Below are 17,184 nucleotides of genomic sequence, written 5' to 3'. Positions count from 1 at the left end.
GTTTACAATATCAGACAGCGTTATATGAGGATTATTACAGTGGAGTAATACTTAACAAGCATTCAACTATGTGGCTACAAATAGAATTTGTGAATAGGGAGAAAGACGAGTTCGTCGGAACAGCTTCACGAGTGACAAGATATCAACCATTCGACTGTTTACATCGTATGATTATATGTCATGGAATGGAAAATAGGTACGCGTTTGAGGATAAGTTTGATAAGTCAGTACTTCTTGGACTTTACAATCAGGTAAAAATACAGAGGCCCTTAGAATCACTTATCGTTGAGTTATTATTGACACAGCAGCGATGGTGTATTTACTCCGTAAGATAAAGATAATCTGATCGCACTTTGATGAACGAAAACCTAGCGAGCCAGTTGGTTCAAGAATGCAGTAAATAATATTGAATGGAAAGTCATAGAATTGATCCATCTCATAGTTGAATCTCGCAATATTTCCAAACTCCTTCATGAAAAACTATTCAGCCGTTATACAATTTTAACAGCACAAGAAAATGTGCATAATTACAATATAGTTAAACAAAAGTATATTCGTGTCAATGAGAACAATGGTTTTATAAAGCTGAGATTTATTTCAGTGAATAATAACTATAAAATAATCTCTTATATAATAATTATATTTATAATTTTCCATCGGTATCATGGTTTCTTAATAACTCATTTTTTTCTTTCTCTGTCTCTTATTATTTACGATGTACTCGCACGTAAACGATCGGTTCCAACTTTCATTACACATCGTGTATAGAAGATATTTGTCCAAATCTAACAAGGAATCGGCATTGTTGCCTGAGCAGTACAATATTTCGAAGACTCAACTAGTTGTCTAAAATCTGCATGGGCAAACACGATCGATCCCAAACACCTGCAATACGTTATATTGCAATTGGTCACTCAATGTGTTCCTTAACATTTATGTACATTCCTTCAATATGTACAGAAGAATCTTAATAATGGTAGAATTTTTTTTTATTATTAATAATATTAAAAACGACACAGGAGCAAAAGAAACACAGACGATTTTCTAGTATTACTCCATACCTTCGATCGTTTGGGGAGAAAAAAAAACCTCCATCGGAATCAATTGACTACGCCTGCGGTCAGTGGTGAAATTTTTCGAGTATACACTCATTAATTCTAACGGTGTAATAATAGCTACGATTTATGGTAGATAATAATAATAATAACAATAATAATAGTGTAGTAAATAAGTTTAAATAAATAGCAACGAGAACGGGATGTAGTTAGTCACACTTAATTCTCACAGTCGATTTTCTATTCTCTCTATATTTTATTTCCTTTTCATCGTTTTTCATTTTCTTGCATCAAGCTTTTCATCAAGACCTACTATAGTATGCATGTATATGCGATTGCCGATTAAATGAATTGAAACAAATCTGTATGCTCGTATCGCACGTATGTCACATTGTTGTATTTAGTAGACGCTTATCGTTTCCAAAGTCTTTCACCTCCGTGGCGCAATCGATAGAGCAATTGCCGACATTCAAGCTGTGCGTCTCTTTTACTCTACAAATCAGTTTGAATAAAAACTCATTGCTCATATCATTCAAACTTAACGAGAGCCGCTCGCCGCGCGCATATTCAATTTTAGCCTGATTATACCCCGAGGTCTATTAGACGGGTTGGACACGATTAAAAAATTTATAATTAATCTACACAAATGTATGTACTCGCAATGCGTACCGCTGTATTTTATAGCGATTGTCTTCCAAGTTAATCGTGAATTTAAATTGGGAAGTTGGTGGGATTTTTTTTCTGTATCATCAAAAGAACGATCGGACGATCACTGGCAATTGCATGAAAATTGTGCACGCATCTTCCGAATGCACGTATCGTTAACTACGCAATTAGTCATGATTAGGGAAATAGTGATTTTCTTTTTTTCTTTATTTTCTTCCAGGATAACGTATAAAATTAGTTATAAAAAAGCTACGCTTTGGGATCGCTATTCTAAAGCATCTTTCAATTCTTATTAGGTATTTTTCTCAAATTAGGTTGAAACGAAGTATGCTGAGACCCCGTAACACATCACTCACCCTTTGCCTTCGTATAATATGTGTAAACATACATCAATTCGCTCGTGGTGCCAAAATCAACACGACCTCCGACGAAATTCACTCCCAAGATCTCATCTGTCTTGAGAAAGAGGAGAAAAGGAGAGTGAGAAAGACAGAAAGAAATCTATAAGGAGCGTCGGATCCAGGGTTAAAATGTATCTACATACGGCACGACATATTTAGTAAAGTAAAAGTCAGACAAGTGCTCCAAAGTCAACATGCGCTAGCTGTTTCATTTAAATAGCATCAGCGTCTTAAGCCGGTCTAGCTTTTTCTCACCAGTGCAATATTACCGACATTATCTCATTAAATAACATTTATTGTACCTAAATTTAATAATATAAAATACCTAAATCACAATCTCGTGCCGCCACCTTATGCTTGCCGCGACGGTGGCCTCCAGTCTAACAGGCTCTCCTCGATCGTCAACGCTCGTTTATTTTCCCCTTGCACCGTCGCAAGACGACCGTCGTCACCGATGCGAACGAGTGTCATTTTCGACGTGATTGCGATAGTAGTTTTTCTACAAGACCGCGTTTCGACATCGCACAATCGATTAAGAGGGGGTACAAATTTGTAAAAACGCAAAGAGACAGAATAATGTTCAGTGTGAGATGAGAGTAACAAGAACAAATCAACGGGGAAATTCGTATGGCAGCAAAATATTCGTCATCCAATGATGTGTGTAACAACAAACGACCGATGCGTTTTCCTCAGGGTTGCGCAAATTCCTCATAACCCGGGGCAAACGCATTTCGGTATCCAGATAAAGTAAAATCTATCTACCTAAAGTTTGCCGTTTACTGCATAGAGCGCTTACGAACTAGGACTTCCATTCGTTGAACGGAGTCTTCGGGCGGTGCGAAACATGGAAGAGGAAGAAGAGGACGGGGAGTGGGGCTAGTTGGCTGGCTGGCCGCTGAGTGCCTCATGGAGAGCCTGCTGCTGGTCCGTCGTCAGGGCGCTTATGCAAGCCTGGAACATTGTCTCGTTGTTCTGAAAAAAATACAATGCGTCAATACAGGGTTCATTACCTGTCTACTGCCTGACAAATATTACGATAACAAAGAAATATCAACGAATATTTGCGCACCTGGATCTGTCTAACGATACTGAGAATCCTGGCCATTACGGGATTTTCGGCCGGCACCGCATCCTTAAAAAGCGCCTCGGCGAAGAAGCTGATTAGTCGAGGTAAATTTGCATTGTTCGGTCCAAGAACCACGGGGTGATTGCTTTCTATAAGGTCGCAGAGGTAGCCGTATACATGCGGCGCCTCGTCCTCATCTTCCACGACCGGCAACCACGACAACCTGATAGTGACACAAAAAAAACGGACGACGTGACGCATCGCGAAACCCGGGACATCTGCTTACAAAACTTACCAATGAGGTAGCATATCGTCGACGTTGATCGCCTTGCTGTTATACTTCAGTATTTTCGTAACCGCCGAAATCGCGTTTTCCGTGGGATTGACGTTCTCCGGCGACCTGGACTCCGGGTCGTTGATAACCTCCATCAGCCTCGGCAAGGCCTCGGCGCAGGCTTGAGCGAAAGCCTCACCACCGTACTGTCCGAGCACACCGCAACCGTAGGCGGCTGCCTGCCTCACCTCCGCGGACTTGTCGGAGACATATTGTATCATCGGCCGCAGAAAGTACTCTTGATACTTGGCACAGTCCGATCCGCCGAACTCTATCACGTCGTCGAAAACGCACAAGGCCCACTGATGATCCGGCCATGAACGTTCAGGCGCCAGAAGGTTCACGAAGTGACCACAAATTTGATCGAAGTATGGGAAAAACGAGGACTTGTGCGTTGTGAAGAGAGCGTGTAATATGTCAGCGATTTTACTCAGTGTGTATATGTCTTCATTGTCCTCATCGGCCAGCTGCTCTTCTACCATCTATGAAATATAAACAAATTTCTCTTCACATATTTATTACTGCAGTACCTTGAATGGATGTGAATTCTTGAAAAACTTATACCATAATTAATATGCAAAAAATAAGCAACGAAATCGAGACCTCGTAAACGTACCTCGTCGTAATCTTCATCTTTGCGTTTTTCCAGCCTCGCAACGGCCCTGTCAAAGTGCTCGTTCAATAATTTGTCAAGAATCCTGAGGAGTTCGGCCATTTGTTGCGTACCCAAACACCCGGCGCCCAGAGTCTCAATACACTTTGCTAAGGAGAATAACAACTCTAACAGAACCTCAGATTCTGGCTCCGTATCTATGGCCTTTAGCAACTCGGGGCAAATGTACGCCCACATACCTTCCAGGTATTGAGGTCCTGAAACAAGATGCGAAGTGAGTTGAAACAAACCTCAGCGATGAACGAATCGAGATTGACCGAGGTAACACACCTTTAATTTTGGCGCAGTCCAACAAGCACGGCAAGCTTTCCGCTGCCGCGGTTCTGACGCCGTCATGAAAGTAGAACTTGAGCATGGGGACCATTAGTCTGACGACTTCTTCGGCGTAATCGGCGAAACCATCTTTCAATTCGCGGGCGTAACAAACAAGCATTTCACAGGCCGAGGCCTTATCCTCTAGACCCGCGGTCTTTATGCCGAAATTCTGCTGCTCCCCAAGGGAAACGAATTGCCAGTCCAAGTCTCCCTCAACGCCCTCCATGTCTTCGTTGTCCAGGAGGGCTACCTCTGGCTTCATCGCAGCTGTACGGAGGACCGGACCCATCACCAGTGGCAAGTATTGTTCGAACTGTTTGCCTGGTGCAAGGAAGACACAAGTTCAGAAACTTCACCAGTAACACGATTTACGGTTTGAGAAAAATTTTGAGGCTTGTAAACGAGCCATGATAAACTTACCAAGAATTTTACAAATCCGAGCCCATGCGGAAATGAGGTAACTAGTCTGAGGATCATCGTCTGGAAGTTCACCTTCTGAATGTGTCTTCAGCAGCATGTCCATTACTTCGCTAGCGTCGGTGATAAACTGGATGGTGAAAGTTTGAGATTTTTAAGCGAGGTCCAAGCAATGCAGTTTCCATTATCGAAATAAATTAAACCAATTGCTACCTTCTCTGGTCCAACCGCCAGGCCGATCAAGCTGACGCACTCAATGGTCTTTCCCCTGAGCATTTTATGCTCTTGTTGATTTGCATTCTGGATAATGTACTTCAGGCACGGCATCAGCCGGTCGTAGTAAGCCACAAACTGTTCCTCGCACGTGTCGGCAACCGAAGCGATCGTGGTCACAACCTACCAGGAGAAATCGTATCTCGGATCAGGGACAATCAACTAAACGTTGAACCAAGGTGTACAAAGCAAAAAGAAAACAAGGATTGCACTGTATCGTTTGATCGTGGCGGCAGAATTCTAAGGCATGAAAACGAACCGCTTACAGCAACCAAAAGAATTGATATCCTCTTCATAAGTGACCGATCAAATCTGAAGCGAACTCATCGGTGGATTGTAAAGAGGTACTTTTTCGGCCTCGCTCTCTGCTGACAGTCGACGAGATTAAGAAAATTGTGAAGAATCTCTTCCTTACCTGTTCTAAAACAAGCTTCGTGCCTTTTTCGACCAGTTCTTGGAACTTTGCCGTGAGTATAGATTCGAGCTTTGCCATGATAACATCAAGATAAGGAGTCATGATGTTCTTCGGACAGTCTTCACTGAAGTTGACTAGCGCCGCGCCGGCATGCGCTTGCACTCGAGGATTCTCATTGTCATCTAGCACCATTAGCAAGCCAGGTATTATTTTGTCGTGAAACTTTTTTTCAACAATTGGTGCGAAATCAGTTGACATTTGCCCCACAGCGTTGCAAGCAGCGTAACGGACGCGCGGATGCTAAGAATAATGCAGAGAAGATAATTAATAGCACATTTCCCGATAGAAGAGATCGCAATTCCAAGTATTCCTGCTTATTACTTACAGGATCCTGAAGATATTGTATAACCCCATCCATGATCTGCGGCAGTATGGCCTCCATCTGCTTATGACAACCTTCACCGACTGCCGATATGGCCATCAGAGCTGCATGTCTGAAAGACGGTATTAAGCGATTTGCAAATAAGAAATTTGTCATAGCTTGAATACTTAAAAATGACGAGTACAAGTTATTCGATTGAAATACAAGTTATTTTGTTTGTTTCGAAGTGCTGGCTATGACGGAAAGAATCATGGTCTGCGTATCGAAACTTCCCAAGAGGAGCTTCACATCCGTGTCGTCAAAACGACGAACTTGGATAAGATAACGTTCTCCTAGGTTTATCTGTCATGGGTGTAACGCTGCTATACACATTAATCGAACATAGCTGCTGACTCCACATGATGTGTACATCGATTGCAAAGATAAAAAGATTGACAAAATCTCACCTATATTTCCAGTCTGTGTTACTAAGCATCGTTGGAATGTTCTGTACAATTTGCGGCAGCATCGTCTTGCCGCCAAGGCCACATGCCAGCCTGTCTAAAGCGCTCTCAGCAACGACGTTATTGCTGTCGTTGTCTTCTTCGATAATCTCATCAGAAAAGCTCCACTCCTCATCTTCCTCAAGGTCGGTCATCATCTTGAGAACGAGCGGCACCAGAGCGGCGATGTACTTACCTCCAACTTTGCGCATCATGGCTGGCGCGGTTTCGGCCAGTGTAACCAAGACTTCAAGCGCTAGCTGCCGCCAGGAGTCTCCCATCTCTTCGTTGGAGAATATTTTCATGCACATCTCCATAATGTTTTCCAGCTGGGGTCGCAGGAACTTTGGTGTCGACTCTGCCAGGTCGATAAGAACCTTGATCAAAAATTCATCATCTTGCTTCTCGACTGACTGCGCCATGACCTGGACCACTGCTGGCAGCAGCTCTGAGAAATGTTTCTGGATGTTTGTCTCCTTCTCGTGCAGCATGATGAAGGCGCCGATCGCCCGGACTGCTTGAAATCTCACCTATATTTCCCCGTAGAGTATAAGCGATGTTAAAAAAGTTTGCTTTGGAATATATATACATGTACGAAAATAGAATGAAAGTAAGAAAAGCATTTGTAAATAATCAGTATTTGTATATGGATCATTTATTTGCTCCGTATCTGTCTGTAATTTAACACTCAACAAGTTACAGTCATCAGAAAGCAGATATAATTTTGGGAGAAATTGTGAATAGTGGATACAATTTTACATCCGCTAACGTATCTTCCTCCCGATATGTATGCATTATATACATGCGACTCACTTCGTAATTCGTTGCATCCAGCACAGACTGCTGTAACATCTGCTTTATTAGATCCAAGTAATGTGCTTGCTGGTTTCCGAAAACACCAGGTACAGACCTAAGTAAAAAAAATAGTACATTCAAGTTATAGTCAGTTGTTTCAGTGCCAGAATACGTCTCAACTTAGAACAAAACAAATCTTACGTGAACATGCGGAGAGCGCTCTCTTTGAGGGCAGGGACTGGCCCATTGGCACACTGGAATAGGAACTGAAGAAATTCCGGCCACTGATTGTTTCCGTCATCATCGATAAGATTTCGTGCAACTTCGGCAGCAACTTCGCATACCTTACGTCTGATTGTATCAGCTTGTTCCGTTTGAACAGAGAGTAAGATTCTCTCCTTCAGCTGAATTTGAGCTTCTGGTGGAATCTGAACAAGAAATTTTTTGAGACTGTTGTAGCAGCGACATGATGTGTGGTCCAAAGTGATTTGAAATATTCGTGTGGTGGTGTATGTTTCGAAACTATGACTACGCAATGAGAAACACGCAGCCAACTCTCAGAAACGCCTTACGAGGGCCTCGTTATCCCAGCTGTCAAAACGACAGATGGGAGAAAGACTGGACTAGCAAGTTCATCTGCCATGGGTGTAACGCTGTCAAACTCATTAATGGAAAATGACTGCTGACTCCACATGGCAAGCTAAAACGAGGATGCAAACGCAACACTTATGCCCATGGATATTTTTATCAAACTTATTCTAGGCAAATGTCAAATGGTCAATGCAGAAAAAATTAGGCAACTAGTTTCTAGTCAACAAGACGAAGTTGGTCAGAGGCTTTGCTTTGCTGAATAGTTTGGATGATTGAAACCAAGTGATATTTCACTTACTTTGGGATAAAAATCCATGAACTCTGAAGAAAACAATCTTCGAAGTAGGACTGCAGCCATTGCGCGCATTTCCTCGGCAAGTGTAGCATTGCAGATCGAGCCAAGCAAGAATGTCACCTTATTCTCCACTGGCAGGCTGTTGTACGCTTCCTAAAAAAACAAGGGGTTACAGGGGTTACTTATAAACTGATCTGCGCTAAACAAATCATGTCTTGTCTTTAAACTATGCATCATGTCAAGTTGAAAATCAAAGATTGAAATGACTTCTATCCCTCACATATCGTTGTGCATACATATGGTTCCTGACAGACACATATCCATGCACCTTCTGCGGTTCCTGTACGCACATACGAATAGGGAGTAAGAGTTTTTTATCAAGCCATCACGCAACATATAGCATATATCAATAGGCAGTATCACCAAGATCGTGTGAGTCTGTCATGGGCGAGGGACACGGTCCGATCATGTGGACAGAAGGCGAATTCGGGAATTGCGATGAGTAGTGAGGTGGATGCGCGAGGCGCGCGAGTATCTCGCGACATGTACGTATATATAGACTCAGGGTGCGTGACTGTGCCAAATCGCGCGAAGCGCGTGGCTCGGGCAATGAATTGCGCGTCGGTGATCTTGAACGCCGATGATGCGCTTATTGGGAAATTGGAATCGGGGCTTAAGGGATACGGCGGCATGGAGGATGGCATGCGGCGTGGCCATGGCCGTGAGTAGGAGCGGTTTGGCGGGCCGCGCGGCACGCACCACCATTTTGACCTTTAAGCGAAAACCGGGCCACCTGTCAGGCCTCGAAGAGTCATTAAATATAAGTAGACGCGGCGAGGGTGTTGCGAGACGTGCCCGAGGCGGCGGCGTTGGGGCCAAAAAAGAGCGACGGGGACTTGCGAGACGACCGCATGTTAGCTTTTCTTTCGTGACAAACACGTTGCCGACGGGCTTGCAGCTGCGTTGTATCGCTTGTATTTCAAAAGCAACGACGTGTCCCGGTCGAACTGGGACGTCGGCTTCGCAAAGGGGAAATAATGGACGCCATTACGTACCTCGGCTTGCGTCCGGACATCGTTGTCGGTGCTTAGGAGTGTGTTTAAAAGCTGTTGGAACTGCTCGAGGTCTGCCGCCATTGTCACCGCCGAACGAATGAATTGCTGCGCAAGCACCTCCGAGTCGATCGTCATGCGGCGACACCGACTTGCCGCTAATACCACGTCGGAAAATTCCCCAGCTCATCGCGGAGAACTAACCGAGAACGCGATCTGTAACGCCACCTACCCGATCACCATGGTATGGCCAGAATTCCTCCAGATGACACTTCGGGGATTCTAGTTGGATGGGCTATGAAGTTCAAAATTTAGGGTCTCTTGAAATTCACTGGGTGCCTTTTCCATACTCAGGACAAAGACGATCGGATTGTGTTGGACGTTGAGTGAAGAATATAAAAACAGTTGCTATTATGGGCTTTGGTGTGACAAATGAAAATCGTCATGCGCTTGCGCTCCCTGAGATGTTCCGTTGACTGAAGAATATACAGTTGCCGTAATGGTATTTGGTGTTTAAGCCCAAGCCAGTACTTAGCCTGTGTGTACTTACCAACTTGTTGGCGATACAAGGAATTAATAATGAGAATAAATTTCTTCCAAAATTCGTAGCAAAACAGTGATTCAGTTAAAGTATAGGTACTCGAGAGAAGAATGTATACATAGATCATAAATCAGAATAGATCAGATGTAATAATGATGCAGAGACCGAAAAGTATGCTATAAGTATGTGCGGTCCATGTAAGATATTGATATGTATTACGATTAATACGTGATGCATACTATATATTTTATAATTTTCCAGCAGACAAACTTTATTATCTACAATAATACGGCTATAATATGAAAATAGAGGAGTTATTAATTTCGAAATGGGTTTCTATGCGACACACGCTCGATATATTCCATAACATCAATATTCATAATTATTCCAACAACTTTTCATTTGCTCTCTCGATCTTGAATTTTCGTAGACGTAGAATAGAAACGCTGATTTAGCTAGTCGCGAGTGAAGTATCTACGTTGGGTAGAGAAGCAGAATTGTTTCAAGAAGTGTTCGTATAGAAAAAAAATCGGAGTAACTGTAATACATCACGGATGCGCTAATTTTGATCGAGATGAAATGGATGCTCCGTATATGAGACAGTATTTAACGCAGTATCCTGATTTCAAGACCTAAAGAGGTGATTGTCGGCGATTTTTTTTTTTTGACAGGGAGAGGAAGAACGAAGTTTCTTTAGACTTCGAGTGTATTTTAACACACATGTGAAGGGTACGAGCAAAAATTTTTATCATCCAACTATCGTAGAACGACAGCGTTATTAGCAGACCCGTAACTGAAGAATATATGTCTTTAGTCAACGGCTGACCATCGAAGGACCTAGCCGCTTGAATCGGCAGGAAAGATAACGTGCGTATTTCTTGTCTGTAATGTGTAAACTAAAATCATGATAAATCTCGTCATATCATGCATCATACATCATACATCATACATGGTATTAAAGTTCAAAACCATAGTTTGGATGATCGGATTTTCAGAAAGTGACGTCTCCTAAAATTTTTTTTCTCTTGACGTCATCGATCTACAGTAATCAGCTAGTCGAATTCCTCAGTCTGGAAACAACCGCGCAGTAGAGCGGACGTATGAAAATCGCGTTCCGCAGATTTCGGGTACCGGGTTCTCTACCTCCGGGATCCTGCGCTTCGGGTCCGCTTCCTCGTGCGCCTCGAGTTCCAGGACAAGTGCTCCGTAGTTTCTACGCTCCAGGTCCGCTACCTGGTGGAACGCGACTTTCAGGACAAGCGCTCCGTGGTTCCTGCGCTCCAGGTTCGCTACCTGGTCAAACTCGACTTTTAAGACGAGCGCTCCGTAGTTTCGGCGCTACAGGTCCGCTACCTGGTGAAACTTGATTTCTAGGACTAACGCTCCGTAGTTTCGGCGCTCCAGGTCCGCTACCTGGTGAAACTCGACTTCAGGGACAAGCGCTCCGTAGTTTCTGAGCTCACGGTCCACTACCTGGTGCACCTCAAGTTCCAGGACAAGCGCTACATAGTTTCTACGCTCCACGTCCGCTACCTGGTGGAAAGCGACTTTCAGGACAAGCACTCCGTGGTTCCTGCGCTCCAGGTTCGCTACCTGGTGAAACTCGACTTTTAAGACGAGCGCTCCGTCGTTTCGGCGCTACAGGTCCGCTACCTGATAGAACTTGATTTCTGGGACTAACGCTCCATACTTTCGGCGCTCCAGGTCCACTACCTGGTGAAACTCGACTTCAGGGACAAGCGCTCCGTAGTTTCTGAGCTCAAGGTCCACTACCCGGTGCACCTCAAGTTCCAGGACAAGCGCTCCGTAGTTTCTACGCTCCAGGTCCGCTACCTGGTGGAACGCAACTTTCAGGATAAGCGCTCCGTATTTCCGCGCTCCAGGTCCACTACCTGGTGAAACGCGACTCTCGGAGGACGAGGAAAACGAGGTGAACAAGGCGGATGAGGAGGACGAGAATTTCTACCCGGTAAGTATAACATTTTTATAATATTTAATGGCAATTGTGACTATATTCTATCTAGAATTTTTTCAACTCGTCATGTTTACAATATATTATTTCAATTCATTTTTCGCACAAGCCCAAATTCAGTAGCTATCATTGTGCTGATAATATTTTTATAATTTTTAATAATTTTGTCAATCTTCTTGGTAAAATGTGTCAGTAAAAAAATAATATTAATCCTTACACAATATTTTTGATGTGTTCTAATACTGCAAATGTTTATTAATATTCGAGGTATAACCCGTGGTGGTTAGCGGTGGTCGTTGGAGGTGGTTGGCGGTGGTTGGAGTTGGTTGAAGGTGGACGAGAAGGAGGACGAGGATTTGTGCTCGGTGAGTTTAACATTTTTGTAATATTCAATGGCAATTGTAATTGTATTATACCTGAAATTTTTTAAACTTGTCATGTTTACAATAAATTATTTCGATTCATTATTCGCAAGCTTAAATTCAGTAGCTATCAATGCGCTAATAAAATTTCTATATGATTTTTTATAATTTTCTCATAATCTTGTTGGTAAAATGTGTCAATGAAAAAATTATTTTAATCGTTACACAATATTTGTGATGTGTTCTAATTTTTACAGAAAATATTTATTAAGATTCGGTGTCTACTCGTAACCCAAGGTGGTTAGTGGTGATCGTTAGAGATGGTTGGCGGTGGTTGTGGGCGGTTGAGGGTGATCGAGGTGGACGAGGGGGAGGAGGACGAGGTAGACAAGGAGATCGAGGATTTTTGTACGGTGGGTAAAACATTTTTCTAATATTTAATGGCAATTGTAATTATATTTTATCTAAAATTTTTTAAAGTTGTCATGCTTACAATAAATTATATCGATCTATTTTTCGCGTAAGCCCAAATTCAGAAGCTATCAATGCGCTAATAAAATTTCTATAATTTTTGAAGTTATACTTCTTTAGGCGCGTTATGAAAAACTGATGAGAGTGAAATTTCAAGATGCGCGCGCATCACTGTAACACAAAATTGTAACACAAAATTAACAGGATGAAGTTGCCCACTCAACCGAATTCAATGTCAAGATGCGCTCCGTGGTTCCTGCGCTCCAGGTCCGCTACCTGGTGAAACTGGACTTCAGGGACAAGCGCTCCGTGGTTCCTACGCTCCAGGTCCACTATCTGGTGAAACTCGATTTCCAGGACAAGCGCTCCGTAGTTACTGCGCTCCAGGTCCGCTACCTGGTAAAACTCGACTTCAGAGACAAGCGCTCCGTAGTTTCTGCGCTCCAGGTCCGCTACCCGGTGAAACTTGACTTCCAGGACAAGCATTCCGTAGTTTCTGCGCTCAAGGTCCGCTACCTGGTAAAACTCGACTTCAGGGACAAGCGCTCCGTAGTTTCTGCGCTCCAGGTCCGCTACCTGGTGAAACTTGACTTCCAGGATAAGCACTCTGTAGTTTCTGCGCTCAAGGTCCACTAGCTGGTGAAACTCGACTTCCAGAACAAGCGCTCCGTAGTTCTGGCTATCCAGGTCCTTGACCTGGTGACTTTTGACCTTCTGGACTAATTTTCAAGTTTACAAATTCGGTTATTGGAAGTGTCATGTTTTGTACTATCAAACCAATATGCATGCTTCAGATAACATTTTGAATCCGAAAAAAAAACCGAACGACCAGGATCAACAAATTGCAATTGGTGAGTGGTTGGCATTGTATACGTAGGAATACATGACAATAACGTCGATCAATTACAGCTAAAATTGCTGTGCGTCGTGTTTAAAATCTGAGAGCACTTAGCTGATTGTACTATGGTATTTTTTGACAAAATTTATTGTCATAAAATCACAATTCGTTATACTTACATGCATGTGTAAACGTGATTTGTAGCACTATATAGAAAAATTCTTACTGGCAGATTCGATTTGCGTCACATGCGCAAAGACAGTGTTCAGTCTGTATACTGTGAAGCAAATACCAGAATTTTTTGGGGGGTCATCGTGCCCCAGTCTCTCCTACAACTATGGCATCTGGTAAAACATTGACAACGAGTAAGCGAGTGCCCGAGCACAAAAACCAGTTACACTAGGCATCCGACCCCGAGCGAGTTTTAGCGAGCGAGTGTTTTAAAACTATATAGTTATTATTCATTTGCGTACCATTCTATTATCGATGTACCAAAATAACCCAAAAAAAACCGTAATATCATATTAATCGTCGAGCTCAAACTTGAAAAGTAACGATATTTACTAAGAAAATACTGAACGAAAATGAATGTGATTTAACGTTTTTTCTGAGTTTTTTAGTTCATTGATGACAAAAATATATGTCAATTCAAAATAATTTTAGATTTTCCATTTCAGCTAAAAATTACGCACTCCATCTTTCATGCCAATTCGAGATTCCAGCGGCGAGGCGCTTCAATGGTCAGCTAATAACTTCGCCATTTTCCGAAAATTGATGATTAGTAAGTTTTTCTTGTACTAACCAAATCTGAGTTAAAATACACTCGAAATTTTAAAACGCTTCGTTAGTTATCTCCCATTAAAAAAAAATAACCGACAATCAACGTTTCGCTTAAAAATTAAAGTATGATTGATTTAAAAAAAAAAAAATATGTGTACTTTTCCCGATCTTTTATATAGTAGCATTTCAAGAACCCGGTTTCCGCTTTGAACCGACATGAAAGATATTTTTTCTCCATTATCTGATTTTATTGTTGACCTTTTTTCGGTGTTACTTAAATATTTAGCTATATAATTATTGATTGCTTTCAGTTTTTAACCATTTGTATACGATAATAGTACAAAATAAATCATTATAATCAAATATTTTCATGGAAATCAACAAAACGTTATGTTACTATTTGTGCCCAGTGAGTATAACATTTTTATGATATACATTATTTCGATACATTTTTCGCATTAGCCCAAATTCAGTAGCTGTTAATGCGCTATTAAAATTTCTATAATTTTTTATAATCTTCTCATGATCTTGGTAAAATGTGTCAATGAAAAAATTATATTCATCCTTACACAATATTTTTGATTTGTTCTAATACTGAGAATATTTATTAGTATTCGAGGTATAACCCGAGGTGGTTAGCGGTGGTCGTTGGAGGTGGTTGGCGGTGGTTGGAGTTGGTTGAAGGTGGACGAGGAGGAGGACGAGGATTTGTGCTCGGTGAGTTTAACATTTTTGTAATATTCAATGGCAATTGTAATTGTATTATACCTGAAATTTTTTAAACTTGTCATGTTTACAATAAATTATTTCGATTCATTATTCGCAAGCTTAAATTCAGTAGCTATCAATGCGCTAATAAAATTTCTATATGATTTTTTATAATTTTCTCATAATCTTGTTGGTAAAATGTGTAAATGAAAAAATGATATTAATCCTTACACAATATTTTTGATGTGTTATAATACTGAAAATATTTATTGGGATTCGAGGTATAACCCGTGGTGGTTAGCGGTGGTCGTTGGAGGTGGTTGGCGATGATTGAAGATGGTTGGAGAAGGAGTAGAAGGCGGTGGAAGAGGTCGATAACGACGAGGCGGAGGACTAGGTAAACGAGAACGACGGACGTGGTCGAAGGGAGTAGGAGGTGGTAGGGGGTGGTAGGCAGGAGTAGGAGTTGTAGGAGTAGTAGGAGTAGGAGTAGGAGTTGTAGGAGTTAGAGTAGGTGTAGTAGGAGTAGCAGAAGTAGGAGTGGAAGTTATAGGAGTTAGAGTAGGAGTAGTAGTAACAGTAGTAGGGGCAGGTGTAGAAGTGGGGTGGTACAGTGGCCTACCCTACCCTACCCTACCCTATCCTACTCCTGATCCTACTCCTATTCCTACTCTCACTCTTGAACCTACTCCTGATCCTACTCCTACTCCTGATCCCACTCCTATTCCTACTCCTAATTCTGAATAGCAATGTTACGTAATATATAGACTGCGTGTCGAATTGAATCCCATATCAAAACGAACAATTTTTTTATTGTCATAGTATGGCCGATTATAGTAGATAATCTAGTATGTTTCCTATAAAATTATAAAATTTATAGTTTGCATCACGTATTAACCATAAATGAATCATATATATCACTGTCGTACATAGACCGCATATACATTTATACTTTTTGGTCTCTGCATCATTATTACATCTGATCTATTTTTATTCAAGATCTGTGTACACATTCTTCTCTCGGGTACCTATACTCTGATTAAATCACTGTTTTGCTACGAATTTTGAATGATATTTATTCTCATGATTAATTTCTTGTATCGCCGACATGTCGGTAAGTACCCTCAGGCCAAGTACTGGCATGGGCTCACCATTGCGGAAACTGTGTTACTCAGAACGTGAATGCAGCCGGCATCATGTCGGAATCGGAAACTCTCTGATGTTCTGCAATCAATTCTCAACTCTACCATTGGAACCTCTCACGGAGCAATTTTCGGTTGTCACATCAAAGCCCATGAGGGCAACTATCTTTATATTCTTCATCCAATGGTAAGACTAACCCCTATGTATTTTTGGCGAAAATTTTCGCCATTCTAAAAAGTGCTTGAATGAATTCTTTGGCGCACTATTCCGACGTAATTTTGCGAGAGAAATCGATTGGGCCCAGTCCCAATACGCTGCGATCAACGCGTCAAAAGTTACAGCCAAAAAACGAGAACCTGTGATTTCGACATTTTTCAGCAGGTGCTTTTTCGCTCGCCATTTCTCACCTGTTGATCCTACGCTCTTTTCGCTGCGTTTTCTGAGTTCCTGGGGGTCCGATCTGTCAGGTAAGGGTCGTTCAAATCGAATTTGAGACCAAAAATTTTCGGCTTCAAAAATGAAGGAAAACTAAGGCTAACCCCTTTGTATTTTTGGCGAAAATTTTCGCGATTTTGAAAAGTGCTGGAATAAATTCTTTCATGCACTATTTCGACGTAATTTTGCGAGTGAAATCGATTGGGCCCAGTCCCAATACGCTGCGATCAACGCGTCAAAAGTTACAGCCGAAAAACGAGAACCTGTGATTTCGACATTTTTCAGCAGGTGCTTTTTCGCTCGCCATTTCTCACCTGTTGATCCTACGCTCTTTTCGCTGCGTTTTCTGAGTTCCTGGGGGTCCGATCTGTCAGGTAAGGGTCGTTCAAATCGAATTTGAGACCAAAAATTTTCGGCTTCAAAAATGAAGGAAAAGTAAGGCTAGCCCCTTTGTATTTTTGGCGAAAATTTTCGCGATTTTGAAAAGTGCTGGAATAAATTCTTTCATGCACTATTTCGACGTAATTTGGCGAGTGAAATCGATTGGGCCCAGTCCCAATACGCTGCGATCAACGCGTCAAAAGTTACAGCCAAAAAACGAGAACCTGTGATTTCGACATTTTTCAGCAGGTGCTTTTTCGCTCGCCATTTCTCGCCTGTTGATCCTACGCTCTTTTCGCTGCGTTTTCTGAGTTCCTGGGGGTCTGATCTGTCAGGTAAGG

At 42.1% G+C, this 17,184-nt stretch overlaps 1 protein-coding gene, 1 long non-coding RNA gene and 1 other non-coding gene across 3 annotated transcripts; 1 reads left to right on the top strand and 2 right to left on the bottom strand.

The window, feature by feature from the left end:
- Window positions 1-577: 577 nt before the first annotated feature.
- Window positions 578-9,377, bottom strand: Karybeta3 (karyopherin beta 3). The gene is made up of 14 exons (XM_046627507.2): window positions 9,216-9,377; window positions 8,164-8,313; window positions 7,476-7,702; window positions 7,293-7,389; window positions 6,444-7,009; window positions 6,001-6,109; window positions 5,616-5,915; window positions 5,141-5,323; window positions 4,931-5,057; window positions 4,466-4,831; window positions 4,139-4,392; window positions 3,484-4,004; window positions 3,192-3,411; window positions 578-3,094 (listed from the first exon to the last, which is right to left on the bottom strand). Exons 1-14 carry the CDS (start codon window positions 9,348-9,350, stop codon window positions 2,999-3,001), a joined length of 3,351 nt encoding a protein of 1,116 aa, XP_046483463.1. The 5' UTR covers window positions 9,351-9,377; the 3' UTR covers window positions 578-2,998.
- LOC124220750 (small Cajal body-specific RNA 8) lies at window positions 7,133-7,262 on the bottom strand. The gene has a single exon (XR_006883666.1). It is a non-coding gene; the product is annotated as a small Cajal body-specific RNA 8 (non-coding RNA).
- Window positions 9,378-14,085: 4,708 nt separating the features above from the next.
- Window positions 14,086-15,902, top strand: LOC138191011 (uncharacterized). The gene is made up of 3 exons (XR_011177232.1): window positions 14,086-14,177; window positions 14,788-14,893; window positions 15,166-15,902. It is a non-coding gene; the product is annotated as an uncharacterized lncRNA (long non-coding RNA).
- Window positions 15,903-17,184: the final 1,282 nt, after the last annotated feature.

This window comes from Neodiprion pinetum, chromosome 5 (genome assembly GCF_021155775.2).
Source record: "Neodiprion pinetum isolate iyNeoPine1 chromosome 5, iyNeoPine1.2, whole genome shotgun sequence".
Taxonomy (NCBI): Eukaryota; Metazoa; Arthropoda; class Insecta; order Hymenoptera; family Diprionidae; genus Neodiprion; species Neodiprion pinetum.
Note: the sequence above shows the minus strand (reverse complement) of the source record. Positions and strands in the feature narration are given on the sequence as shown.

Excerpts from the sequence above, each read along its gene's own strand:
- Karybeta3 (XM_046627507.2), bottom strand. The coding sequence starts at position 9,350 with ATGACGATCGACTCGGAGGTGCTTGCGCAGCAATTCATTCGTTCGGCG. Across the intron at positions 7,703-8,163 it reads TCATGGATTTTTATCCCAAA|ATTCCACCAGAAGCTCAAAT; the intron begins GTAAGTGAAATA and ends TTTCTTGTTCAG. Across the intron at positions 5,324-5,615 it reads CGAAGCTTGTTTTAGAACAG|GTTGTGACCACGATCGCTTC; the intron begins GTAAGGAAGAGA and ends TTCTCCTGGTAG.